The 27,500-nt window shown below is 48.0% G+C and overlaps 1 protein-coding gene across 2 annotated transcripts in view; it reads left to right on the forward strand.

Annotated features, from left to right (window-relative positions):
- drp2 (dystrophin related protein 2) overlaps positions 1-27,500 on the forward strand; it is an 81,903-nt gene that overhangs the window by 7,044 nt on the left and 47,359 nt on the right. Inside the window, exons 1-6 of one of the 2 annotated variants that reach the window (XM_080841400.1) lie at positions 293-324; positions 3,993-4,182; positions 17,029-17,185; positions 21,902-22,022; positions 22,915-23,183; positions 26,647-26,793. In XM_080841400.1, coding sequence (XP_080697526.1) covers positions 4,136-4,182; positions 17,029-17,185; positions 21,902-22,022; positions 22,915-23,183; positions 26,647-26,793 — 741 coding nt within the window. In that variant the 5' untranslated portion in view covers positions 293-324; positions 3,993-4,135. Of the gene's footprint in view, positions 1-292; positions 325-3,992; positions 4,183-17,028; positions 17,186-21,901; positions 22,023-22,914; positions 23,184-26,646; positions 26,794-27,500 lie in introns of those variants that run through there. The other variant, XM_080841399.1, reaches the window with a different exon arrangement.

The following is a 27,500-nucleotide window of genomic DNA, read 5'->3' on the forward strand; positions in this document are numbered from 1 at the left end:
TGCTAGGCACACGGCCTTTCCGTGCTCTGCCCACACCCCAACCAACCCCCCCAGGACGCCGGCCTCAGGTCGGTGTGATGTGGAATGCAGATGACAATGCGCCCTTTCAAGAGGGAAGGACCTCCGCAGCATTCAGCCGCCCCCATATAGCTCAGCGCAGGGGACAAACAGCACGAGCCCTCCCCACCTCGGGTGCGTCACAGCTGGGGAAGAGGTCAGGGGAGACCAGCAGGGGAAACCCCTCTCCAGATCTCCTGGAGCTCGTCTGTGCGTAACAGCCGTGCTGGTCTCTGTAGTAGATTCGTGGTGGTCTCCAGTTCACAGGTAGGGAGGGTTTATGGAAGTGAATTAAATGGGAAACTGTAAAAGTTGGAAGTGTTAAATTTTCGCTAAAGCGGAAGTAAAATATGCATGCATGGGGCGTGGGCGTAAAAACAAATGTCGTCGTGCCAAAGGCTGGCATCAGGGTGTGCCACACGCTTTCTACAGAAAAAAAAAGGAAACCGCTGTCTGTGGTTTCTTGGCGGGCTTTGATCACTTCGCTATTTAATCTCCTGCAGGCTGCTGAAGTGTCCCTCAGACCGGTTAGTGTGTCAGACTTGCGCTTCTTATCTCGCGGAGATGAAAACACGCGGCTTGAGCACCTCGACAGCTCAGCTAAATGCTAAAGCGCCGGGTCGAGGCATCTGCGGTCAATGCAGACAATGCTTGATTAATGAGTATGGGGTGGGGAAAACAAGAGCATGTAGGGCAGGCTAGAGAGAGGGTGACGGAGGAAGGGTTTTTAAGACCTATCAGGCTGCAACTGGGATTTGAAGTGATCACAACTGCATAGATGTGGGGGTAGTGTGTGTGTGTGTGTGTGTGTGTGTGTGTGTGTGTGTGTGTGTGTGTGTTTGTGTCATCTGTCTGTAGGCTTTCCTGTGACAAAGATTTGGTTACACAGCATGTTGGCAGTTGATGTGTGCCTCTTGTACAGTTTGTGAGTGCAGCAGGCCGGCTGAGGAGGTGTCTGTGTATCCGGCGTGTTGGCTGTGGATGTGGAAGTTTGCATCTGTGTATGTCACGGACTAGGTGTGTGTGTGTGTGTGTGTGTGTGTGTGATACTAGAGCTCTGGAGATGAGTAGGCATCCAATTTGGCTGAAAACGGGTGTACGTGTGCATGTGTATTCGTGTGCATGTGTATGCATTTGTGTGTGTGTTTTTGTGTGTGTGTGAGTGTGTGTGTGTGTTAGGTGGGCGGTGTGTGCTCTGGCTGCATGCCTGCCAGTCCCTGCGCCGTCTGGGATCAGGAGGAAGCAGTATGAGTGTGTGCGCCTGTGTGCGTCTGGCAGCCAGGTGATCGCTCTCCATTTCTCTCTCTCTCTCTTTCTCTCTCTCTCTCTTATTCTTTTCCGCCTTTTTCAAGTTGCAGACCACACGTTCTCCTTTCTATCTTAATCCTCCCTCTGTCAGTATTGACTCAAGCCATTTTCAGACAAGACAGCCACACACACACACACACACACACACACACACACACACACACACACACACACACACACACACACACACACACACACACCTCACTATGTGTGAAGCAGATGGAGATGGAGCTGGCCTGTGCTGTGAGGAAGGCGTCTCAGTGGCAGTCAGTCTGGGCTAGAGCTGCATTCGCCTGGTTTGCCACTGCGTTTATGTGCAGTGACGCTTGGCCCTGATTAACAGCAGCTGAGCTGCTCTCCTCATATCTGATGAACCAAGATCAGCCAGGATTAATCACTGAACCCGTGGATTACTCTGAGAGGAGAAAAAAAAGGGTGTAAGAGGTGTGTGTGTGAGGTGTGTTTGTGTGTGTGTGTGTGTGTGTGTGTGTGTGTGTGTGTGTGTGTGTGTTTGTGTGTGTTTATGAGTGTTTGAGGGTGAGGGACATTGTCTGTGTGTGTGTGTGTGTGTGTGTGTGTGTGTGTGTGTGTGTGTGTGTGTGTGTGTGTGTGTGTGTGTGCTGGGTGTGAGTGTTGGAGTGGCAGGGACATTGTGTGTGTGTGTGTGTGTGTGTGTGTATATGTATGTGTGTTTGTATGTGTGTGTGTGTGTGTGTGTGTTTGTGTGTGTGTGTGTGTGTGTGTGTGTGAGTGTTGGAGGGTTAGGGACATTGTGTGTGAGTGAGATGGAGTGGAGTGGAGAGGAATGAAGGAGGAAGACAGGATGAGAAAGAGTTAGAGAGGAGTGAGGAGAAAGCTGGCTTAAGAGAACTCTGATTCAGTTGAGGTTGATGCATTACCCGTGATGAACCAGCAGCCTCTGCCTGATCAATGGTGATCTGTTTGTTAAAGAGAGTGAGGGAAGGGGTGATAAATGTGTGTATATGGACACACACACAAACACAAGCACACATAAACACACTCGCACTAACTCTCACACACTAAGACCCGAGTCCTGCAGGAGAGCGTCTGTTCAAATGTTGACACTGCTGCAAAGTTCTCCTTTGTGAATTGTGGCACATTTCAGGCACGATTTGTTTTGGCAAAGAGCCTGTGTTGTGTCAGGCAAGGGATGGAATGCTGGATGAGCACACACACACACACACACACACACACACACAGACACACACACACACACACACACACACACACACTGTCTCTTTCTGTCTTGCTCTCTTTCACACACACACACTCACACATATACACTCAGAGACAATAGAGTGGCATAGGGTTATCTCACTTTGACCCAAATGACAGCTTGCTCTCAGCCAGATGAGTTCAGGGAGGAATGGCAGGGCACAGATGACCTGTGTGGCTCACGCATCAGTACGAGCTGATAGTGTGTGTGTGTGTGTGTGTGTGTGTGTGTGTTTGTTTGAGGGAGAGAGAGAGTGTGGGTTTGGGGGGGGGGGGGGGGGGGGGATGGAGGATGGACATGTGGAGGTGGCTGTGGGACTGGGAGCTCAGTTGTTCAGTGACAGTGCACTGACCGGACGAGAAGAGTTTCAGGTTCCCAGCAGGCAGTCCCATCAGCAGCACCTCAGAGGCCCAGGCAGGGCAGCAACAGGGATGAAGAGAGAGAGAGAGAGAGAGATTAGTGTGTGAGAGAAGGAGAGATAGGCAGAGAAGGAGAGGGAAGATAGAGGAAAGGGGACAGACAAAGAGAAAATAAATAGAGAATGAGGGAAATCAATTGCGGGTGTTAGAGGAGATGGAGGCTGAGAAATATTTGAGCAAAAAGAAACCGAAGGTTGAAAGACGGTGAGTGAGCGTGTACACCAGAGAAAGAGAGAGAGTGGAAGAGGAGGTTGTTGCGAGGCTGGGCAGAATGATGAGAGAGAGTGTGGCTCTGAATGTCTGATTCGGTACTCCCTCAGCTTAGGCTCATGGCATTTCCAGCCCTCCCTGATTTGTCTCATCAGGTGCTCAATGTGCAAAAAAAACAAGCAATTTTTGTTGGCAATGTTTGCCCTGTAGCTATATCTGACCTTTGTTCGTTAGTCTGTGTGTGTGCATCTGTTAAGCAGATTGACTCATTTAGTTTGTGTGTGTCAGTGTGTGTGTGTGTGTGTATAATCCTTCCTGTATCTCTCTGTTTGTTTCTCCTTGTCGTTATGTGTGTATTACTTCCTTATTTCTAGGTATTTGTTTGTAACATTCTGTCTGCCGATTTGCAGTATTATGTGACAGTGTGTGTGTATGTGTTTCAATATGTGTAACACTGTTCATGACCTTCTTCCCTCTCCCTTCCTCTCTCTCTCCCTCTCCCTCTCTCCCTCTCTCTCTCTATCTCCCTCTCTTTCTCTCTCTCCCTCCCTCTCTCTCTCCCTCTATCTCCAACCCTCTCTTTCTCCCTCTATCTCCTTCTCTCTCTCTCCCTCCCTCTCTCTCTCCCTCTCTCTCCCTTTCTCTCTCCTCTCTCTCTCCCTCCCTCTCTCTCTCCCTCTCTCTCTCTTGTTCTTTCTCTCCCTCCCTCTCTCTCTCCCTCTCTCTCTCTTGTTCTTTCTCTCCCTCTCTCCGTGCTGCAGCTACGGGGCGGCCCGCGTGGCCGGGATGCCACTGTGTGCCCTGCCAGTCGACGGTGGAGCCTGAGGGGCACGAGCTGGGCACAGAGAGCCGGGGGCAGGGTGGCCAGAGCGGGCACAAGCACAAGCCTTGCCCCGACGCAGACATGAACCTGTGCTGGAACGAGATCAAGCGCAAGTCTCACAACATCAGGTACAGTCCCTGCACACTCATATTCGTATCATTTATTTTTCATGTCATGTGTATTGGGTATATCGTTTCTTTAATGCATTTAAAGTGTGCTATGTACTGTATTTCTGTCTGTCAAGGAGGAGGAATAGTTTCTGGTCTGTCTAAAGCAATATGATATTCTGTATGCTCCAGCCAAATATAGGTTTTGGTGTCCTTTGCGCCAGTATAGTGTTTGTAATAAACTGTCTGTCAATCTGGCCTTTTGGCTCAGTCACCCATGACTGGGGACGTCTCCTTTGCATGGCTTAATACACATTTGAGTCATACGGCAAACGTTGTGACTGTGTCCTATATACAACTGGATGTCATGCATGAATGGATTTAGTGGCACCAGCAACAAGATTATCCTCCCCTAGCATTGCCTGAATGATGAATATTTCATAGCGATCATCCACTTTTGCAGTGAAGACTTATATTTAAATGAATACTCTCTCTTCCCCCCCACCCCTCCACCCCTCCACCCCTCCACCCCTCGGGGGATTTATCAGCGCGGATGTAAGGCTGCTTATTACTGTATTAACAACTAAGCATTAACTAATTTTGTTGTTGATTACACCCTTTTGATAGATGTAATGATAATGATTTGGCTAGAATCTCACCACGGGCTTTGCAACAGAAGCTGCGAAGGCATGCCTCAACACCTCAGAACAATAAGCAGAGTAATAACAACTTTACTGATCTCCTAATTGGAGTTTATCGGGGGCGGGGTGGTGAAACGCTGGGCTGTCATCGTTGCTGGAGGGCTGGCACAAGGGTTGACATTTGACATTACACAATCAGGAGCAGTAATGACTTGCTTGACCCCAATGCATCTCCACGGATGTGCACGTAGCTCTGCGATTTGTTAAGACAGGCCTGTGCCCCCCCACCACAACCACCACCCCCACCACCATCATTGTGCCCTAATCGGATCATCACGCATACCCTGCTGTGGCAATGACATCACCTCCACCCCCTCCACCCTCCCAGTTTCTTCTCTTAAGAAAGCATTCTGGAATGCAGTCCTTACATCCAGTCTGATTGGACCTCACAAGGACCTCACTCTGTGTGAGAGAGAGAGAGAGATTTTTTTTTAGCACAGTGACGCACTTGTATGCCTTGGCCTTGGCAGACTATCGATCAGTGCATTTGCTTTGCTAGTGTTGTTTTTTACTCCCTTTGAAACACTGTGTCTTGATTGACTGCTGCGTGTTTCTTATTCCCGTGTGGGGTATGCTGCTGTCTATCAGCCGATGCGTTCCAGTGCAGGGCTCCAAGACACTGTATATGTCAGAAAGCATTACAGCTGTATTCATTGCCATTGTGGAAAGCTTAGTCTAGAAATCTCTAGCATCTCCCTAGACAGTGAAAGGATTTGTGATAGCAGTCGTATACCTGAATACAGACATGCCTTTGAGAGTTTTTAATTGTAAAAGTTTTAGTTTATTTCCTAGCAAATTCTCAGCTTCCCAGCTCAGCCTTTGGTTAGTGACACTTCTTCATTTGTTCGTGTAATCCTTTCAGGAGGGAGAGATTTGTCAGACTGCTGTCTCCATTACTTTGTGGGGAGACTTGAGCCTCGACTCTCCCCAAGAGTATAAGAAGCTGCCTTTGTGTTTTGTTGATGCTGTCTTTTATCGTCCTTGGTGGACAATCGTGGCATTGTACCCATGCTCTCACATGGCTATAAAAGCAAACGGCTTTGGCCTGTGGAGAATGCCTTACGTGGGGTCGGATGGGAGGATGGAGGCATGCACGGAATGTTATGGCCTAGTCTTTGTGTGTGTATGTCTGTGTGTGTGTGTGTGTGTGTGTGTGGTTGTGTATGTCTGTTTTTGTGTTGAAGTCCCCAGCTGTGATAGGGTGAAGTGTTTTCATCCACATCAACCCCTGTTTGCTCTTGGCCCTCCATCAGTGTTTCGTTCCGACCTTACTCCCCCCCACCCCACCCCCCACCTCCCCAGCACCCAACCCCCTTGGACCTTTAACTACACCCCCGGCGCAGATTCATTGCTGCCCTCTTCCCCCCACATCCAGCTCCATTCCCAAAGCCCCCGCAGCACTGACCTCCACCACGGGTGCCGGACCCTCTCTGCAGTCTGTTGCGTTGTGTTTTTTTTTTCGTGGCTCTGCGTCACTCATCACGCTCCTGATTGAGCCGTAATGGCCTTATAATTACAGTCATTTGCAGCAGCACTCGGAGGTCAGGGATTAAAAGGAAATGCATTTGCTGAGAGGGTCACACTCTTTCTCTCTCCTCTCCCTCTCTCTTTCTCTCTTTTTTTTCTCGCTCTTGGTCTCTCTTGCTTTGGGGGCTCTGAGGTCTGTGTCATGTGCTATCAGACACGCGTGTTTGTGTCACGGTCATGGCGTGTCGTGTCTGCCAGGCGGTGCCTTTGTTGTCCGGCAGAGACAGCCATCATGATTAGCCTCTCAAAGGGAGAGTGATCACGGAGTGAGAACCAAAGGGAGGGATAAAAAAGAGAGAGAGAGAAAGAGAGACCGAAATGGTCCACAACCAGACAGAAACGTGCGGCTCATTTGATTCAGTGTAAGGCGGCTTTCAGTCATCATATAAACGATTGGTGGATACAAGCGTTGTTCATCCAGAAGCACTGTGTTTTTTCTCTCCCTCTGTTTTTACCTGCGGGGAGACCGTGCATGTGTTCGCCTGCGAGCTGTAAGCACACGCGGCTTGATAAAAAGGTGGTAACACCGGGAGGCCAGGTTAATAGGAGTGCTAAATCCAGCCGGCTCCCGGCCTGCCCTGCGCATACAGAGCAGCTCTTATATGCCGTGGCACGATTGTTCTACCACGGATTGTTCTCCCCTCTGTGGATGTTTACGGAGGCCGGACTGTTTCTGTTCTGTAGCTTGGTGGGTAGCTCAGCTCTCAGCATGCTCAGATCAATCGCTCAGCTCACTCGACGCATGGACCCGGGCTTGCGGAAAATTAGCCCGTATTTTTTTCCACTGGGGGTTGGCGGGGTACATGGGGGCTTTGGATGAAAGGCTCGATGAAACGAGTACATGAAACTGGATGTGGCGCGATTTGTGAGAGAGAGTGAGAGTCCGTATGGTCAGGGTGGAGATGGCGTTACAGCGGCCGCTAGGGAACCGCCCACTGATGCCTGCCGCTGGTTAATATTGGATGAGCTGGGGCCCTGATGGGATAAACAACATGCTTATCAATTACATCCAACTGTAGTTAAGGCCTTTGTGCTCGCTGAAAACTGTGTGAGTGTTACAAACTATGTGTTTTCTAGTTACACAGACGAAATCTACCAATAAACGGGCTTCTTACTCAGTTTAAATGGTATTCATACTCTGCTGAGAACCCCAGATTATTGCCTTAATCTCAGAACAACGCGCCATAACGGTAATCTGTGACTACTGCACAACAACCCTGATCTCGGACTGCTGGACATAACCTCAGATTAATAACCCCAATCACAGACCACTCTGCCATCAATCTTTGTGTCCCATCAGACTTTTTTCATATTTGTCTGCCCAGTCTCTTGTTCTGGTGGGTAGCAGGGCTGGATCTGTGGCCAGGCTGTGCACTCTGAGTTGGAGTAATTGGCTTGTGTTCCTCTTGCCATTGTGCTGATATGTGGTGCATGAGAAGCTGTCTGTGACAGTGGGTGGTGTGGTGTGGTGCATTATTCTGCGCTGCTGTCAACACTGGCATCCAACCAGAAGCATACTCCTCAAGGGTGTCTAGCCAACAAGAAGGGTCTTGGCAGTAGAGAAGATTTTATGTGGGTATGTATTTGCAGGAAAATCTTGCAAATTGCTTGCAGTCTTTTTTTTGCTCAGACTTCAATTCAATGTGCAAATCCATTCGATTTAGGTTAGCTCATAGTCACAGTTACCCTAGCGCTTACATGCAGCTCACCCTGCTGCCCTCCAGTGAGTGTGCTTGGGGCAGTGACTCTCACTGCTCCCCCTGCAATCAGGAGGGATCGATTGTGTGGGGAGGCCACAACAGGCCTTAAATCAAGCTTCTGATTGAAAAGGTTACCCAGGAATCTCCCCAACCGCAACCCCCTTAACCCCCATCCCACCCAGTATCCAGCACCTCTTCTCCTCGGGCAGAGAGTGAAACAACGTGCACTCCTAGCGCCTCCTAGGACTCGCTAAAACTCACCCAGAGTCGCAGTGACCTCGGAGGAGGAGGTCAAGGCTTTTTGTGTGTTTTGTGTGTGTCTCGGCTGCAAATGGCGTTCCCGAGCCTGTGGGCCAGTCACCAGAGAGGCTGCTGATTTCATCACAGCGGTAACTCAGGGACAGAGTTGGAACGCGGGCAGAGACAGTCACTGCGTCCGCTGGGGGATTTCAGGACTCAGATAGGAGCTGCAGGCGGGCCGTGTGTGTGTGTGTGTGTGTGTGTCTTTGCTTGTTTGTTTGTTTGTTTGTTTAGTTTGTTTATGTTTTGCCGGCAGACGCACCCTCCAGTGCGCTAATGAAGGGACCAAACAAGAGGGATTGATGAGTGCATTCATTATTTAATCACATCAGCGCACGCTAACACTCCCAACCAGGCCCCCAACCCCGTTCACACACTCACACGTAACTGACAAACGTAGACTCTCCACACCACCTTTGTTTCCGCACGCCGTATACACTAGTTTTTCTATCAAATCCCTCCCCTTGCACGCACTTGCAGATGTGCACACGTGCTGACACTCAAACCGTGTACACACACAAAGACACACTGACAGACAAGTAAACACATAAACACACAAAGACACACTGAAACACAAGAAAACACACACACACACTCATTCTCCCTCGGTTGCAGTGCGATGGGGCTGAGCAAAAAGCATCTGCCAGTGAAGAAATAGAGAAACAAAGCTATTGAGATGCGCCACTTGGTGTTTACGCCAACTGCCACAGAACTAATCGGTTTCTTCCCCAGACTGTGGCCTGGTGTGCTGCAGTGCCGAGGCCTAGGGATTCACTCAGACAGCCCAGAGCTCCCCCCTGATTCCAGCAGATGAGATAATCATGTTTGGCGCGTGGGGGTGCGTGCGTGCCTGTGTGTGAGTGTGTGTATACACTTTTAATCACATACAGCAGGGCTAATTGTGCACAGGCACATCCAAGCAATTTATTAAAGTAAATAAGAATACTTACAAGGATTAAATACCTACCTACCTACGTATACACGTGCACCAACACACACACACACACACACATGTAAACTCCCAAACTAAAATATGCTCACACACAAGCACTTGTGCACACTCTTTCTCTTTCTCGCTCTCTCTCATTCTCACACTCTCTCTCTCTCTCTCTCTAGCTGTGTCCTGAGGGGCTGGAGCTGCGAGGCAGTGAGTGACGGAGAGGCAGCAGAGGATTGGGGCTTGGGGACCGGAGGGATGGGAGAGGTAGCTGGGGTTAGGTGATGGTGGTGGGGGGTCTCTAGTGGAAGGGGACCGGAGGGATGGGAGAGGTAGCTGGGGTTAGGTGATGGTGGGTGATGGAGAGGCAGCAGAGGATTGGGGCTTGGGGACCGGAGGGACGGGAGAGGTAGCTGGGGTTAGGTGATGGTGGGTGGGGGATTGGGGCTTGGGGACCGTAGGGATGGGAGAGGTAGCTGGGGTTAGGTGATGGTGGGTGGGGGATTGGGGCTTGGGGACCGGAGGGATGGGAGAGGTGATGGTGATGGTGGTGGGGGGTCTCTAGTGGGAGCAGCCAGGCGTCTTGGCTCAGCTCCCCCTGTGCTCTGTTCTGTATGCCACCCTTCACTCCAATTCTGCACAGGGAAGCTAATGATAGAGCAGTGTGGAGGAGAATGGCTGCCGCAGCACTCGAATCACTGCAGCGTATGTGTGTGTGTGCGTGCATATGTGTGTGTGTGAGCCTGTCACAAGCCAGAGAATCACATTCATGCATACGTACCTGCCAAAGCAAGTTATTGTCACAGACTTTTTCCATTGTTACCTCGGTGGCTACACCCACTCAGTCTGATGTGCATATATATTTATGTGGATACGTGTGTGCTTTTGTGTGTGTGTGGCTTCATGGTGTTAACTCTATTTCTTCACTGGCAGATGCTTTTTGCAAACTCCAGATCATTTTTATGAGTATTTGTACAGTTTATGTAAGTATGTGTGGGTGTTATGGTAGCATTATAAATGCATGTGTAGCTGCGCTTTCAAGAGCATTTTAAAATCTACATGTGGAATAGTAGAAGCCATGCACTTGCTAGCCTGTGTTTGCGTTTCATGTGTGCTCTCTGTGAATGTGTGTATGTGTATACTGTGTATGTTAGTATTAGTGTGTGATTTAGTTTTTTACTTTCCCCAAGTTTCCCCGCTGTAGGTTAATGAAAGAGGTGAAAGCCGAAAAAAAAAAGGAGCGAGTATAGAAAGCAACAAAGGCCGCAAGAGAAATAAGGGAAGAGAGAGAAAAGAGAAGGAAGAGGAAGAAAAGCAAAGATAAAAAAGGGAGAGAGATGAAGAGAGCCTCTCCATTTTTTTCTCCTTTAGGGCAGGCTTCCTATGCCCTAACTCCAACGCTCTCTCTCTCTCTCTCTTTCTCGCTATCTCTCTCTCGCCCTCTCTCCCTCTGTCAACAATGGATGCCTACCCTTTCCAAGGGCCACAGTGGGCTACATCTAACATCCTGCCATTTATGAGCTGGAGGAGAGGGAGAAGGGGAGAGGGAGAAGAGATGAGTAGGGAGAGAATGAGAAAGAGAGAGACCCAAAGAGAGAGGGCGAGTGTAAAGAGAATGCTACAGAGAGCCTGGAGGCAAGCTCTTTATAAAAAATGGAGCCAGAAAACGCAGGGGTGGAAAGGCACAGAGTGAGAGAGGAAGAGAGAGCTAGAGAGAGAATACCGAGGGACAGGAAGAAGAGAAGAGAGAAGGAGAGGGAGGGAGGAAGAGCGAAAATGCAAGTAGCTAAGAGCTCCTCTTCACATCTCCCACACAGCTCTAATCAGTGAGCCATGAAAGCAGCCCTCGACGATTAGCACACGACCTCAGATCAACAGGCGCTCCCTTCTCAAAGGCCACTGTCGCCACCATCACATTTACTCCTCTAAGAGGTTGTGCCAGCAAAGACAAACAAACAAGCGAGAAGTGACATCCGTGTGTTTGACGGATGCAGACTAAACCCGAAGGGTGGAGTCCCTCGTCAAGGGGATAAGCAGATGAGCTACTGTATCCGGACTGATGGGTCAAATGGGGCCTCCTGTTGTCAATAATGGGGCAGACAGGAGTGGTGTTTTTGGGATGGTCAATGTGTTGGGTCCCAGGGGATCCCCTCGTATTGATTTCTGCTCCATCGGCTGGTTACGGGCTCACTTAGTCTATTTCTCTTTTTCTTTCTCTCTCTTTCTATCTCTCTCTCTCATACACAATTTGTTTAAGCACGTTTTACATTTACCTTCATTAGCATTTCATCTATTGGATATGCACACACAGATGGTAGCTTTATGGTGGTGTTTAAATAGATTTCACTGTTAATGACAGATTCACGCAGACATTACATGACATATATGCACTCACACACTCGAACACACACACACGCAGACACACTCACACACGGTAGCAAAAGTAGCTACGTAAAAGCCTGCATTTAAAAGCTGTGTGCCAAGCGGCCCCGGGCTGCTAGGAGTGCTGTCACTGTGGCCGCCGTGCCCGTCTGACGCCCAAGTTGAGGCTGGGAGAGCTGGCAGCTCCTGCAGTGAAGCCCTGGTGGCATCATTGCCTCACACAGAGCAGGTAGAGGTGGAACACACACATACACTCACACACACACACACAAACAAACACAGACTCACTCATACATACTCAGATGGACACTCATGCAAACACCCTGATTCACACCCACACATCCACACACACAGTTATGATGATCAGGTTTCAAAGGCCGTGATTGATGTAAGAGTTAACTGTAGTAATGGACTTTGTAGAACACACACAGACACACTCACTCTGTCATAGATGAACACTTGCACACTCACACACATGGCACACGTGAACACACATGGACACCCTGGCGGACACACGGTGAGAGACACACTCCCACTTTCAGACATGACTTTTACGCACAGTGGTACTGATTGGCAGGAGTGCTGTCTGGAGGCATAGTGCAACAGTGAAGGAACTGTGGTTGGGGAAAAAAAGGAGTGACTATAAATAGATATTTCAGGGAGGCATATGCCATTGCGGAAGAACACACAGAAATACAGGCCTGATTGCCAGGGACAGCATCCCCCACCCCCTCCCTTTTTGGTGGCGTAGGCGAGGATTCTAAAAAAGTCAAGCTAACACATGGAAATGAATAATGGTTTAGACACATAGTTATTATGGCATGCATATAATACAGACACATAATGTAGTTAAGAAAGCCACAATTGATAGTTTTCAGCTGACGTCAGAATGACCTGCTGAAGGGCAAAAAAGACGTTCCAAAGCTATTTAACACGGGAGTTAATACAGGAACCACCCACCTTTCAAGCTCTTTTAATATAAGTTAGTAAAATGCCAGACAGCTGTTGTTCGGTTGGCTGTTTAAATCGGCGAGGAGACAACCCCGATTTAGTTTTTAATCGCATTTAAAACCCGCTACCGCTCCTGCCAGCTGATACAAGAAGTGTTTATTTCGCCGTGGCTGCCAGCTGATTGTATGCGCCTTCTGGTTCAACTTTTCTCGGACACACAAACTGTAGACTTACTTTTGGAGCTGGAAAGAAAAGCAGTCACCCTGTTCTGGTCGCCTAATTTATCAGAATAACTACCTAAAATGGGAACAAATCAAGTAATAAAGACAAACAAAGCATCAAAACGATTCAAATGGGATTACCCAGCTGCTGGTCTACCTTAGTACCTAAGCAAGCAAGTAGGTTAGGCTAGTGTATTTTGTCATTCAACTAGTAATACTACAATGTCAGTAGAAAATATATGGGAAGATCATTTAAGTTGTCATTCGCCAGACAAGGTTTTCGTACTGGTTTAAACCAGGGAATTGTTTCAAAACATAACGAACATCGTTGGGTAGGCTAACGGCTGCTAGCTTACAGCAGGTACCTCGCTAGCTGGTACCTAGCTAATAAATGGCATTTATCTTTGCTCTTATTATGAAGATTGTTTTTAGCTTTCACCTTCCAGACGACATCGTTGTGAACCCAACCACTTCTGAAAATTAAATAACTATCTGTGCTTCTGTAGGCTTTCTGTTTCTTTCTGTGAGATGTGTTTGGGGACGGATTTTCTATTAGATAGGCCTAGATGTAAATATCTCCACACTGGAGCTCAGACAGGGACTGTGGGGAGGTTAACGAAATAAAAATGTCAGGACACCTGCAATAAATAAAGTTCCTAATTTCTTTTCCCTTGTGAATATTTCTGTCTGGCTATAGTGGTATGGTCTGTGGTTGATGGCAATCGTATTTGAGTAGGCACTGCTCGGCGTTTTTCACTGTTTCTCGCTGTTTCGCTGTTCTTTTTGCCCGTCAGCTAACAATTGTTGTGACGTCACTGAAAACTATCAATATGCATATCTTGAATGTGGCTTTGAAATACAGTGTATATCTCCCTGAAAGTGGATTTCAAAGAGGGCTGTTTACAATTCATTCTTTTTATCTCCATCTCCTCTGTTTCGTTCATTTCTTTCAGTGAGATCGGTGAACACAGTTCACTGAGCATCATACACTAGCATACCCATCTCACACTGTTTTTGTGAAATATTCTTTTCTCTCTCCCACACACACACACACACATGCATGCACAGGATCTCTCACTTCCTCCTGTGTCCCCTCCCTTAGTCTCACTCCCTTAGCGCTCTCGCTCTGTCTCTCAGATACACACACACACACATTCACACACTGCCATTTATATCAGTGATAGGGGAATGGGCTGTACTGTATCTGCCATTTTCATTGCTGCCTGCTCTGCTCCACGGCAGAAAAGCCTTTAGTGGAGCTTCTCTCTGGCGGTCTGATACGGCACTGGTGGATATGACAGGAGAGGAGAGCCCATAATGCCAGATGACTGCCTGGATCTGCTCACAGAATGGGCCCATTGTGTGCCATGGCTGATGAGATAGCGATGCCACTGACCCATATTATTTGTGTTATTTTGCGTGCATCATAGGATGTAGGGTGTTTATTTTCACAGTTGTTTTGTTTGGGTGTGTTTGTGTGAGTGTGAGTGTGAGTGTGTGTGTGTGTGTGTGTGTGTGTGTGTGTGTGTGTGTGTGTGTGAAAGAGTGTGTCTGTGTCGGTGTGTAAGTGAGAGTTAGTGTTATCTCCTGTGTGTTTGTAGATATGCTCTGTTTCATGAGCAGAGAGTGTGAAGGCAGACTAATCGCATGGCCTGTTAATGGGAGCATAGACACGCACACAATTACACACACGCACACAAATACACACACGCGCACACACACACACGCACCCACACACACACACACACACACACACACACACACACACACACACACACACACACACCCACACCCACACCCACACCCACACACAGATCTCCTGCAGCATGTCTAGCTTGATTGAGTATAATTTTGGAGTGTGAGAGGAGGGTCAGTATGATGCACTCCCAGTCCTTATCACAAAGCTTTGATGATTGCATAGCAGGACATTATGTTCACCGCTCATTTCACTCAGTGTCCATCTCCCGCTCTCTCTCTCTGTCTTTCTATCTCCCTTGCTCTCTCTCTCCCACTCTCTCTCTCTCTCTCTCTCTCTCTCTCTCTCTCTCTCTCTCTCTCTCTCTCTCTCTCTCTCTCTCTCTCTCTCTCTCCAACTCTCTCTCTCTCATTTCCCTATAGTCTGTTAATATCACATTGGCTGAGGATCTCACCTCATCCTGTTGGCAGTATCATATAGTATGTGCACACAGCAGGTTGGGTGGAATTTGTATGTAGGTGTGTATATATATGTGGCTGCCTCTCTCCCTCCCTCTCTCTCTCTCTCTCTCTCTCTCTCTCTCTCTCTCTCTCTCCATCCCTCTCTCTGTGTGTGTGTGTGTGTACTTGTGTGTGCGTGTGTGTGTGTGTGTTTGTGTGTGCACATAATTGAAACACAGAGCCATTTTACACTTTGGCTCACCACGCATTCCCAGCTGTGATGCTGATGGATCTTGCGGGACGCTTTTCTGTCTGTCTGTCTGTCTGCCTCTCTCTCTCAGTCTCACACACACACACACACTGGTAGCCGGTGCCCAGACTACATTGCATGTTTTATTTATGACTCACATCTAGCCCTACTTAGTGTCTTATTTGCTCCTGATATGACGCACCATTTGAGGGTTTGCTTGTACCTGTGAATGCCGTTTTCCCCCCCTTCATTCTTCCCACCACAAACCAGAACCAGTGGCCACACAGATAAAGCCTATGGCATCTGTATTTTATGTCATAGAACCTGTTTCTGTGCTGTGTGTATGTGGGTCTGGTTGCAGTAGTCATTCGTTTATGTTATTGACTCTGACACGCTCCGATCTCTCAGATCTCAGCTTGCAATATCTGAGATGCATGGCCAATTTGATTGGGTTACTCGCCATCTGTGGGAGCAAACCGAAGAGCACAACACTAGAAAGCCTTAAACAAGCCTTAATGAATGTCATCATGCAAATATGTTATTGAAATTTCATAAAGGAAAACAATTGATAACTCGGTTATCTCTTGTAGCCTATTAAATTGTCATGGAGCATTTGTGTAATGTTCGTTTTATCTAATCATGTTTGTTTCCGCAGCGTTTTCATTGAATTCCCTTTTGTAAATAATATAATTAGGTTTACGTTGTAGCACTGAGACCTCAATGTTTAATTAAAAAGCAGACTATTGCTTGCACTGTGCAACGACACTATCCGCCTTTGTCCTGAGTCCGCACCACTGTCTGTACCTTTCACCAATGGGAAGAGTGAAGGGTAAATATGTATCCAAAATGATGGATGTCACAATATTTAACAAAGTGGTAGCTCTGCTGTTGTCAGAAGGCATGAGTCATATTTTCCATTGCCTTTTCAATTTCTCGTGATGTCAAGTCTGTTAAATTCAGGTCATCTGCTTTTATTAGCCCGCAAAGTCACACAGGAAAGTAACGAGGGCCTGCACTGCTAGACGCTACTTGTTGAACTGATTGAACCCCTAAGCTTAAGGTTTCCAGTCCCCTGCCCTGTGCCTCCTCTTCATCTACCCCTACCACACTACCTCTGCTCTAACCATGCCTGATTGAAGTCCGTATAATCGTGCTGCACTTGGTTAGCTAAATTAAATCTGTTCAGCTAATGAAGTGTGCCACTTATTAATTCAGTCAGATATGCAAGTCAGGGGAGCCCCAGAGGCTGGACTGACAACCACAGAACCCATCTCCTTTGGAAGGCCCCTCTATCTCAGGCTGGGGTGAGTGTGTGGTACACAGAGGAATTGGATACGGGAGAGTATTTAGAACTGCCAGAGAAGGAAGATAGTAGCACACACTCACAGCACAGCATGGGCGTTAGGGGTGTTAAGAGGAAGGACTGTGATTGGGCGCATGTGGGGTCGCTGGCCGAGGCGATCAGGTTCAGCTGGAGTTTCTGCAGCGTGGCTCTGTAACAGGGGAGGGTGGTGTGATGAATGTGTGTTGCCGTAGCATTTGGGCCCAGAGGGAGAGCTGGGGACAAGGGCATCCTGTTGGCAGAAATGCCATCACTGGAGAGCACTTAAAAAAAAATTCACCTCCTGCGCCCTCCGTCCCTCTCGTCCCTCCCACTCTCCCTCTCTCTCTTGTCTCTCTCTCTCTCTCTCTCTCCCTCTCTCTCTTGTCTCTCTCTCTCTCTCTGACCTCAGCTGTTTGTCTGTGTGGTGTGTTGGCGCAGGGCTCGGCTGGAGGCGTTCTCAGACAGCAGCGGGAAGCTGCAGCTCTCCCTGCAGGAGATCATCGAATGGCTGACCGCCAAAGACGAGGAACTATCGGAGCAGCTGCCCATAGGGGGCGACGTGGGGGCCGTGCAGCACCAGAGGGAGTTCCACCAGGTGAGGCCTCCTATGCTAAATCCCACGGCTTGGGTGCATTATAATGCCCTGATCTGGATTCAATTGGCACGGCTGAAGGTCTCGTGGGGCAGGTTGAGAGAATCTGTTCTCGGATCAGGTTGTGAATGGATCACCTTCGGGTTAGACTCCCGTTGTCAATACTGTCACTCTGCTGTGTGTGAGCGCATTTGTAAGTGTGTGTGTGTATGTGTGTGAATGCTTGTATGTGTGTGTGTGTGTGTGTGTGTGTGTGTGTGTCTGTCAGACTGTAACCGTTGTATAACTCCCCAGTCACACATCCATCACCTCTCCAGCGTGCTGAATTTACACACCTTTCAATTAAAGAGCCGACGCAGGCTTTGCATTCTATTAATTTAGCCATCGATCAAAATAATGGCTTCATTGGAACATTTAAAGACTCTAGCTGCCATGGCAGCAGAGAAGAGGATGCTGGGAGAAGGCAATTGCCTCCCCGGGTGCCATAAAACTCCTCTTAAACCGCCGCCGAGCATGAAAAGGTAGACAGAGGAAAAATAGGCCTAATTGTGCCGTTTCCTTTAAAGGCCCAGTGGGATGGGTTCAAAGGGCCGAAGGTCCGGCTGGGAAATACAGCTATATGCAAACGGATGGTGTGGTGCTCTCCTCCACTCGTGCTCTTGGGCTTGTGCTGTTGTTGTGCTCTGCTCTGCTGCTGAAGCTGCTGCTGGTGCAGCTGCTGCTTACTCCGGGGGAAAGCAAAGAAACATCCACCACTCCGGCATAAGCTTTTGTTTGCGTCTGTTTGTCAATATCCACTCTCGGAAAATCCATCCATACTTAATGTTATCGGCAGTGCAGTGACACGCACGCACACACATACACACGCACACACACACACACACACACACACGGCGCACACAACACAGACTAACACATAGAATCTCAAGAGACTCTCAAAGAGGCACACGCACCAGAACCGGTATCAACACACACTCTGTCACCTTTACACACAAACATGTGCACACATGCACACACGCACATTCAAAGGACCTCTAAAGGTACACACAGATAAAGGCACACTTACACACACACACGCCAACACACATACACACACACACACCCCCACACACACTCCCCCACACTTCCGTAATTGGTCCTGTACTCTTCTTGAATGCTCTTTCCTCCTTGGTTCCAATTTTCTGTGCTGTCAGTCTGCCACTGCTCTCTGTGGAAGAGCCTGAAGTGTACCCCATTCCCCCTCCCCCTTCACTCTCTCTCTCTCTCTCTCTCTCTCTCTCTCTCTCTCTCTCTCTCTCTACCTCTCCTTCACTCTCCTTTTTACAAATAAACACAAAAGCCCTCTGTGACAGTCTGCACTCTCTGCCATTGATGCACCACAGTAAGCAATGTATGGCTGTGTATACAGTCCACAATTGATGTTCTCTGAAGTAAAACATTTTGGTATTTTTTTATGCGCCATCTATCTGTATCATTAAATGACACCTTACGTTTGGTTTGGCCTTGCTGGGTGAATGTTGTGTGTTAAATGTATTTTCATGTCGTAGAGAATGGTGGTGGGAGAAAATGAGACGGAATAGAACTGGCTTTGGGAACATATAGGCTATTACATTGTTACACTTAAACACACCAGTCCTGCAAAAAAGCCTAGCTTCATGAAGGTTAAAAGATTCTGTATTTGTTTCAACTAATTTAGAGAGCTTTTTATTCAAGTGTGTGTTCATTTTGGAGGCTGCAGTTTGTGGTGCTGTTGAATAGTATTGCATTGTTCTGACGTGGTTCTATTATTTGTGTATGTATAAGTGTGGCTAGGCAAAATGACAGAAACAACTTTTGCGTTTATTCAATCAGTTTAACAGCACCACAAGCTACATTCTCCAAAATGATCATACTGTTGAATCACCACCTTTCTGAAACAGTTTTAAAATAAACAGTTCAAACTATAATTAGGTTTTTAAAAGGGTTATGTTCGACTGCATTATATTTCGATTAGGTGTACCTAATAAGCTTGCAACTGAGTTCATAATTATTTTCGTCATGTATTCTGCTTTGTTTTGTAGTAACTTAAGGGACATTATTATTGGAACATCGAAACAATGAGAAGATGCTGCTGACTACAGGAGGCTAAAACACAGAAAAATTAAAACCACGTAGCTGTTCTATCTCCTCACTGACTACTGATTGGGTCTTCCTTAGTGGACACACTTCTAATTCACACTCTAGACCACTTCCACACAGCGTCACACCTTCACTTGTGGGACCAAAACATTCAGCTTGTACTTTGGATGAACTCAGACGTGTTGAACACCAAAAAAATCATGGAGACTGAGAAATATCTCTAAACTGAGCCTGGTGACTTTCGCCAACCCTGAGTACACAAACACACACACACACACACACACACACACACACACACACACACACACACACACACACACACACGAACGCACACACGCACACACATACACACACACACACACACACACACACACACACACACACACACACCCACGCACACACACACACACACACACACACACACACACACACACACACACAGAGTCGCATATACTTATTCATTTACATGTACACTGTCTCCCGCCTACAGCGGTCCCCGCATTCCCTCGCTCCTCATTTCTGCCTCTTAATGCGGCCTCTCAGTGTATAATCTTGCAGAGATGCTTTGTTGCCTCCGGAACTTTTCCTGACAAAAAGCTTTGAGGGAGACTACCCTGTGCTGCGCTGAGCTGCTTGTTCTGCAGAAAATTACAGCGTTTTAACAAAATGTGAATTATTGATCTAAAGGCTGTTTTTATTTCCGGTGTGCTTAGACATGTGTGTTTCTAAGGGAGGTCTGGGCCACTGATGTTTATGTGTATATACACTTGGGCATAAGCTAGCTATAAATGTGTGGATGTGTTCATTATGTGTTTGTGTGTATGTGTGTGTGTGTGTGTGTCTGTGTGTGTGTGTGCATGTGTTCATTCTAATTATGTGTGGATGTGTGCAGTTCTGTGTATGTTTTTGTTTCCATAAGACTCTAAAATTGTATATCTTGCTCCATGTTCTGAGCATTAGCGTACGCTTTAATGGGATCCCATGAGGTCTGCTACATGAATGCAAGGCATCCACATGTTTTGGGGGCAAGGAAGAATTGGAGCCCAGCAAGGCTAACCCGCGTCTATGCCTCTTCAAGCAAATGTATAATTGATACAAATCCGATGTGAGGTCTTTATACATTTCCTGAGCCTAAGGCACATCATGAAATGTAGCTAGAACACAGCATGAAATGTAGCTAGAATTAAAGTTCCAGAGCTAGAGAAGGAATATAAGCGCATATCACCACAGGGACCAGCAGTCAGTCTCTCTCAGTCTCGCTCATTTGTTTCCCTCTTCCTCTCGCTGCCTCCACAACACAACACACTATGGTATTAGGCTGAAGCAGCACGCTTGTGAATGCTTGCAGAAACGCTGCATCCTGCTAGCTTCCACACTTAATACAGTCTGAGGAACAAAACTAAAAAAAAACTATAAAAAAAAGATCCCGGTTGTCTCGCCACGGTGGCACAGTTTAATCGGCACTGAAAGACACTAACTGCTGTGCCACGCGGCATGGGTAATGCCGGTTAGTAATGTAAGGGATTTTCATATAAATTGTAATCTCTTCATACAGTAAGAGGATTGGGCCACAGGCTCCTCCGAAATAAATGACTTTTGGGAGCAGTGCGGTGCGTCACAGCATGGCATGCAGTCAGCGAAGGGCAACTTATCCTGGAGATTGAATTCCACCCAACAGCCGCCCGTGTAAATACAGTTATTTTCACTAACTGTTGTTTAAGTAAACCGCCAGAGGAGATCAGAGGGTTAAGAGCGAGCACTGGAGGCTGACGGTGACAGCGACAGTCCCTCAGATTTACACACACATGCACACACATACAAACACACAGATACATACACACACACACACACACACCCATGCACACATACACACACACACACAAATAAACACATACACACACACAAACACAAATACACACACACACACACACCAGCATACAAATGCAAACACACACGCACACACTCACACATACACACGAACACAAACACACACACGAACACAAACACACACACACACACACAATCACATACACATGCAGTCACCCAACCAAACTGCACGCTGGGAGTTTTTTTCCATTGACTGGATTTCTGTGAGTGGATTTTGCCTGTGTTTTTCTATTCCCTGTCTGCGTATCGGACACCATTTGTGAGAGGACTGCTGGCTGCATGGGTGCTCTCCAGCTCTGAGTATGGCTCGTGCTCCTGAGCTAATTGGCCCGGCTTTGTGGCAGCTCTAGCTCCAGCCGCCTCTCTGGGGGATTTTGGGTTCCACACCGTGATGCTTTGTGTCCCTGCCAGTGGGTCGCTGCTGTGTGTGACTGTGTGTGTTTCCTGTATGTTTCTCTCTGTGTATGTGTGTGTGTGTGTATGTGTGTGTGTGTGTGTGTGTGTGTGTGTGTGTGTGTGTGTGTGTGTGTGTGTGTGTGTGTGTGTGTGTGTGTGTGTGTGTGTGTGTGTGTGTGAGTGTGTGTGTGTGTGTGTGTGTGTGTGTGTGTGTGTGTGTGTGTGTGTGTGTGTGTATCTGTGTGTGAGAGAGACTGTATGTATTGTATGTACATGTGGTGCTGTGTGCCTGAACTGTGGTTCCCTGCTCCCCCACAGGCGTTTATGGAGGATGTGAAGTGCCGAGGGCCATTTATCTACTCTGTCCTGGAATCGGCCCAGGCCTTCCTGGCCCAGCACCCCTTCCAGGAGCCAGAGGAGTCACTGCCTGATGGCAAAGGTCTGTAAGATCCACACACACACATACACACACGCACACACTGAGACACATACACACACACACGCACAGCTGCTTCTGCTGGCCTCTAACCAAGCACAGCACATGCCCAACATGCCCGACAATGGCAGGATGGCTCAGAGGTGTGATGAATATTTAAGGTGAGCTCTCTCTCAATCTCTCTCAACACTGGGGCCACAGCCATTGCATTCAACAACACATAAGGTGTTTAGATAGATAGATAGATGGATACTTTGTTTATTCTGTTGGGGAAATTAAGGAAAGGTTTATGTTTGATTTCCACTTTTTTTTTGGTCGGCGTGCATCTTGTCAAAGAAACTCCTGATGCCAGAGATTTTTATTTTCATATACAGAGATTGTGTACTGTGCGGTGTGAATTGGTTGTGACACTAAAACAAAGGTCCCCCGTTAAGGAATGCGTGGCATCGTTTAGCAGTGCCATGCACAAGCCGGAGCCCCCTGTTGTGAACGCTCGTTCCAGCGCTTTCCGTGGCAGCCCGTATTACTGGGTCAGTGCTAATTAACCCACTTGAAGGGGTGCGCTCACATACACACAACATATGGCCAAATCAATAATGAAGAAACCTTGGGTCGGAGCGCAATTCTCATTGCTCTTTTTTATTTTTTTACTGTGTGTGTGTGTGTGTGTGTGTGTGTGTGTGTGTGTGTGTGTGTGTGTGTGGAGTCTCACACAATTGTTTAGGTAGATGGCTGACACTCTCTCACTTTCTCTCTCTCTCTCCTCTACCTCTCCTCCTTTGACATTCCGTTCCCATCTCCCCTCATCCGTCTACCCTATCTGTGTCCCCCACCCTCCCCCCTTGCTCCCTCTCTCTCGTTACACCACCCCCCCACCCCCATCCTGTCACGGCAGAGCTGTCTCCACGCCGGCGCATGCTGAACGTGAGCCGCTCGGTGTGGAAGCAGGCGAACGTGGCGAGCGACCTGTGGGAGAAGCTGACGGCGCGCTGCGTGGACCGCCACCGGCACATGGAGCGCACGCTGGAGCGGCTGCTGCAGACGCAGGCCGCCATGGAGGAGCTGGCCGCCGCGCTGGAGCAGGCGGAGGGCGTGCGCGACGCCTGGGAGCCCGTGGGTGACCTCTTCATCGACTCGCTGCAGGACCACATCGACGCCACCAAGGTACGCAGTGACAGGGGAGGGAGGGGGCTACGGGGAATATTTGATGACAGGGACACCATGCTTCTCCTTCGTGGACATTCTAGGCGTGTGTGTGTGTGTGTGTGTGTGTGTGTGTGTGTGTGTGTGTCTGTGTGGGGAGGAGGGGGGGGGGGGGGGGGGGGGTCGGTAGGAAAGACTTGATGGTGGCTGTGGGTGGAGCAGTTTTCACTCGGTTAACAAATGTCCTTGTTGAGAAATGGCAGCAGCCCTCAAGAAGCTACCACAAAGTACCACTCAACATAGGGTTTGTTTCTCTAAGGACAAAGCCCCTTTTTAGAAGGTGAGTTTTAAGAAGGTGTGAGTTGGAGGTGAGGGTAGTGTTGCAGGTCGTTCTGCAGGAGATTATAGCAGAAAGGAAACGCCATCAGATCCACGCTGTAGAGATGAGCTGCAGTGTTTGAACATGGTGGAGGGATGTGTGAAGAAGAAGTGCTAGTTGATCTTCCAGTTGATGAAGTCATATCCTTAATCCCCCCTCAGGACTCAGCCTCTTATGTGTTCATATAGGTGGTGGGGAAAGGTTATTGGCACAGTGCAGTGAACTATATAGGGATGAATAAGGCAGAGCAATGGTAATACAGTGCTTTTCATCAATGTTATTAAAAAGGTTGATTATTCCAAAAACATGTGGATCAGTGCCACCTCCAGGTAAATTGAGATTCGTTTTTTTCCTGCATTGGTGTGATTCATGACTGAGGAATATTGAGTTCTAAGACTCTGAGTAAGCACTCCAAGTGAAAATGAATATAACCAATTGATTTATTTTTCTTCAAACACAACATTTTACCCATACCTTGTTTGTTTTTGTCCTGACGCTTCTGATAACTCTCCCAAGGGTAGCGTTGTTTAACACTGACAGATGCTCAGGACTACGAGTCTCAGAGTAATTCATTCCCACGAGGAGGTGTGTCTCCGCACTGGGAGTAGACCAGAGCCCTCGGTGTCGCTCACGCTGGAAAAAGAAACGCACAACATGCCACACACACACACACACACACACACACACACACACACACACACACACATACACACAAGCACACTGACTACCGGCCCAGGGCAAAGCATTCATTTATGCTATCTCCAAATGAATATTGATGCATCGGCATTCAATAAACCTGATGCATTGTTTAACAACATCAAGAGCTTATGCTAATTCCCTTTCCTTCTCTAGCTCGCTCCAGCTGTACTGAATGGTACAATGAGCGTAATAGTAAACAGAGAAGTGCGACCAAGAGCACGAGTGTGCTACACGCTGATACAGAGGAGCTGAATAGACCCAGCAGACTCAAGTCACAAAGGAGCGTCTGGGTCCATTCAGTTCTACTGAAGGCCCAGTTCCCTTCGGGTCTGGGAGGCAGGCCTAGGGCAAGAACATCCTGAAACATTTTTTTTCTCCTCTTCTCCTCCTCATTCTCAGCTTTCTCTGTGAGGAAAAAAATCCTTTTATGTTTGGTTCAAAGCACCAACAAGATTTGAAACTTTCTCTCATTTCTTTTTTTCTTCTCCTGCCTCCATCTCCTCCCCTGAGAATATGTACGGTGGGAATGTGAGAACCTTGGAACCTTTATCCTCTTTTCTATATGTGTGTGTGTGTGTGTGTGTGTGTGTGTGTGTGTGTGTGTGTGTGTGTGTGTGTGTGTGTCTTTTCTATACATCTCCTTGGATCAGCATCCAGCTGCATTTCTGTCGTCTCAATTTCTCCCCCACCCCCACTGAATATACGGTCATGACTTAAAGATGACTCTGAGAAGTTAAGATTGGATTATCTGTATAAATATGTGTGTGTGTGTGTGTGTGTGTGTGTGTGTGTGTGTGTGTGTGTGTGTGTGTGTGTATGTGTGTGTGTGTGTGTATGTGTGTGTGTGTAGGTTTTTCTCTCAATCCTATGCTGTGTGGCCAGAGCTCAGTAATCTGTCTGACCGGGCTTGTTCTGGCTGATCATGTCAGCTTGCTATCACCCCCGACCGGGTCAGCATACGCCCCCGCCCCCCAAATCATTCCCCTTGGACGTCAGCAGGGCTGCTGTCCAAACACGCCCTCCATCTCTGACCCGTTGTCATGACCACGGGCCCATGAATGGACCCTGCTCGGTCCATTAGCACACAGCCGCCCTGCTCATCACCAGGTCATTAGTCCGTATTTGTCTTAATGGACGTCTGGGTCGGCGATGCCAGATGAGCTTGCGGCCCTCTCCCTCCCCTCCGTTCAGGCTCGTAGGCCAGGGGCCAGGACCTATGGATGTTCGCTGGCCCCAGAGGTTTTCTTTTTCAAAATAGTTTCTCTCTGTCTTTCTGTTTTGCTCCGCTCCGCTCCTCCCCTCTCTCCATCTGTGGCTTCCGCTCTGATGAGCGCGTTAATGGAGAGGCAGGTGAATATTCTCAGTACTGCTCCCTCAAAATGCGTTCCATTGCTTGGCTTCTGTTCTGTTTCTGTATTACCTTAAAGTATTTTGAACCCCCTTCTCTCTCTCCTTTCTCTTTCTCTGTCTCTGTCATTCTCTTTTTCTCTCTCTCCCTGTACGCTGATCTCTTTTGCTCTCTGCCTCTCATTCTGTCATTCTTAATATCTGTGTATCCGTTCTGTCTCCACTGTTATCTCTCAATATTTCTCTCTCTCTCTCTCAAATGGAAGATTGCACTGGCTGTACACTGTCATTAATTGGGTATCGTGACTTTAATCGTGGGTTTAATACTGTTGGGAAGTAAGTGCTTTATTTCATTTGAGTAAAAGTTGCACATCACTTGCAGCTGAAGAAGCAGCCTGACACTAAGTGGAGGGTTTATCTTTCAGTTCCTGATGGGATGCCTCCTTCATGGAGGTTGTAGAAGTCTCCTTTGCCCTAAAGGTCAGATGATTTCAGTGAAGGTTGCTGCATTGTACAAATGCTACAAATACGCTTATTTCCAGATTCAATGAGTGTGGGGGTGTTACCCAGTTGCCCTTTTTGCAATTTTACTGATACTGTATTTCACCTTTTCAAGGTTAGCACCATTATTTGCTATACTGGAAAAGGTGTCGATGAAGCTGGGGTTTATACTTACGAAAACTGAGCTTGTGTTCGGTTGTGGGGACAGGCAGGCTGGGCATGAGAGGTATAAGATGGCCAATTTCTTGTTAGGGCAGGCCAAGTTGGCCATCCTTAAACCCCACGAAGTAAGAAATGGGGGCCAGGATATTGATATGTTGTCCACGTTTAAATCTCTGTTGGAAACAAGTTCTAGCAGCAGACAGAGAACGTGGCTCAGTTAAGGGGGAGAAATGGTGTGTAAAGGAGGGGATCGTTTCTATTAAAGACTTGGTGAAATAGATTTCAGTGGTTTTCAAATGGTGTTTTAAATAAAGGGTTTTAAAAGTCAAGTCTTACTCTCTCTGTCTCTATCACCCTCTCTCCACTCGACTATCACCCATCCTCTCCCCCGTCCAGCTGTTCAAAGAGGAGCTCTCACAGGTGAAGGAGGGGATGAAGCAACTGAATGACCTGGCACACCAGCTGGCCATCTCTGACGTGCATCTGTCCATGGACAACGCCCGCGTTCTCGAGCACCTCAACAACCGCTGGAAGGTCCTGCAGGTAGGCAACCCCCACCCTCACCCAAACCCTGCTCTCCTCCTCTGCCTCTTCCTCTGCCTCTTCCTCTGCCTCTTCCTCTGCCTCTTCCTCTGCCTCTTCCTCTGCCTCCTCCTCTGCCTCTTCCTCTGCCTCTTCCTCTGCCTCTTCCTCTGCCTCTTCCTCTGCCTCTTCCTCTGCCTCCTCCTCACTGCTTCACTAAATGGACCACTACCTGCCTCTAGCCTCCTCATCTACCTCCCCTTTACTTCCGTCCACCTTAATGTGTACCTCCTACTGGAGGTTTCCATGACTTTCATGTCTACCTCTACCATGTTTATCGGCAGGCTCTATTTCCTCCATGTGCGGTACTAATCTCAATTTCCACTGCAGTCCTCAGATGCCATCCATCACTCCTCCCCACTGTCTGCCCATCTAATTACTTCTTTGTCCTTCAGTACCTCTTTACTTTACTTCACCCTCTTTCTACTTTCCCCCGCTCACATTCAGACCCAGCTCAGTCCCTACACCTCCACCTGTCTCTAACCCTGGCATTTGCTCCTTTCTCCTCCCCTTCTCTTCCACCTTGACCCCAGATCCCTCTTCTTTCATCTCCACTTCAATCCTTCACCTCCACCTCAGGAGCCTCCTTCTTAACCTCCACCCACCTTGACCTCTGACCTCTGTCCTCACCTCATCCCCTCACCTCCACCTTAACCCTAACACTGAGA

This window comes from Sprattus sprattus (assembly GCF_963457725.1).
Source record: "Sprattus sprattus genome assembly, chromosome: 6".
NCBI classification, from domain to species: domain Eukaryota; kingdom Metazoa; phylum Chordata; class Actinopteri; order Clupeiformes; family Clupeidae; genus Sprattus; species Sprattus sprattus.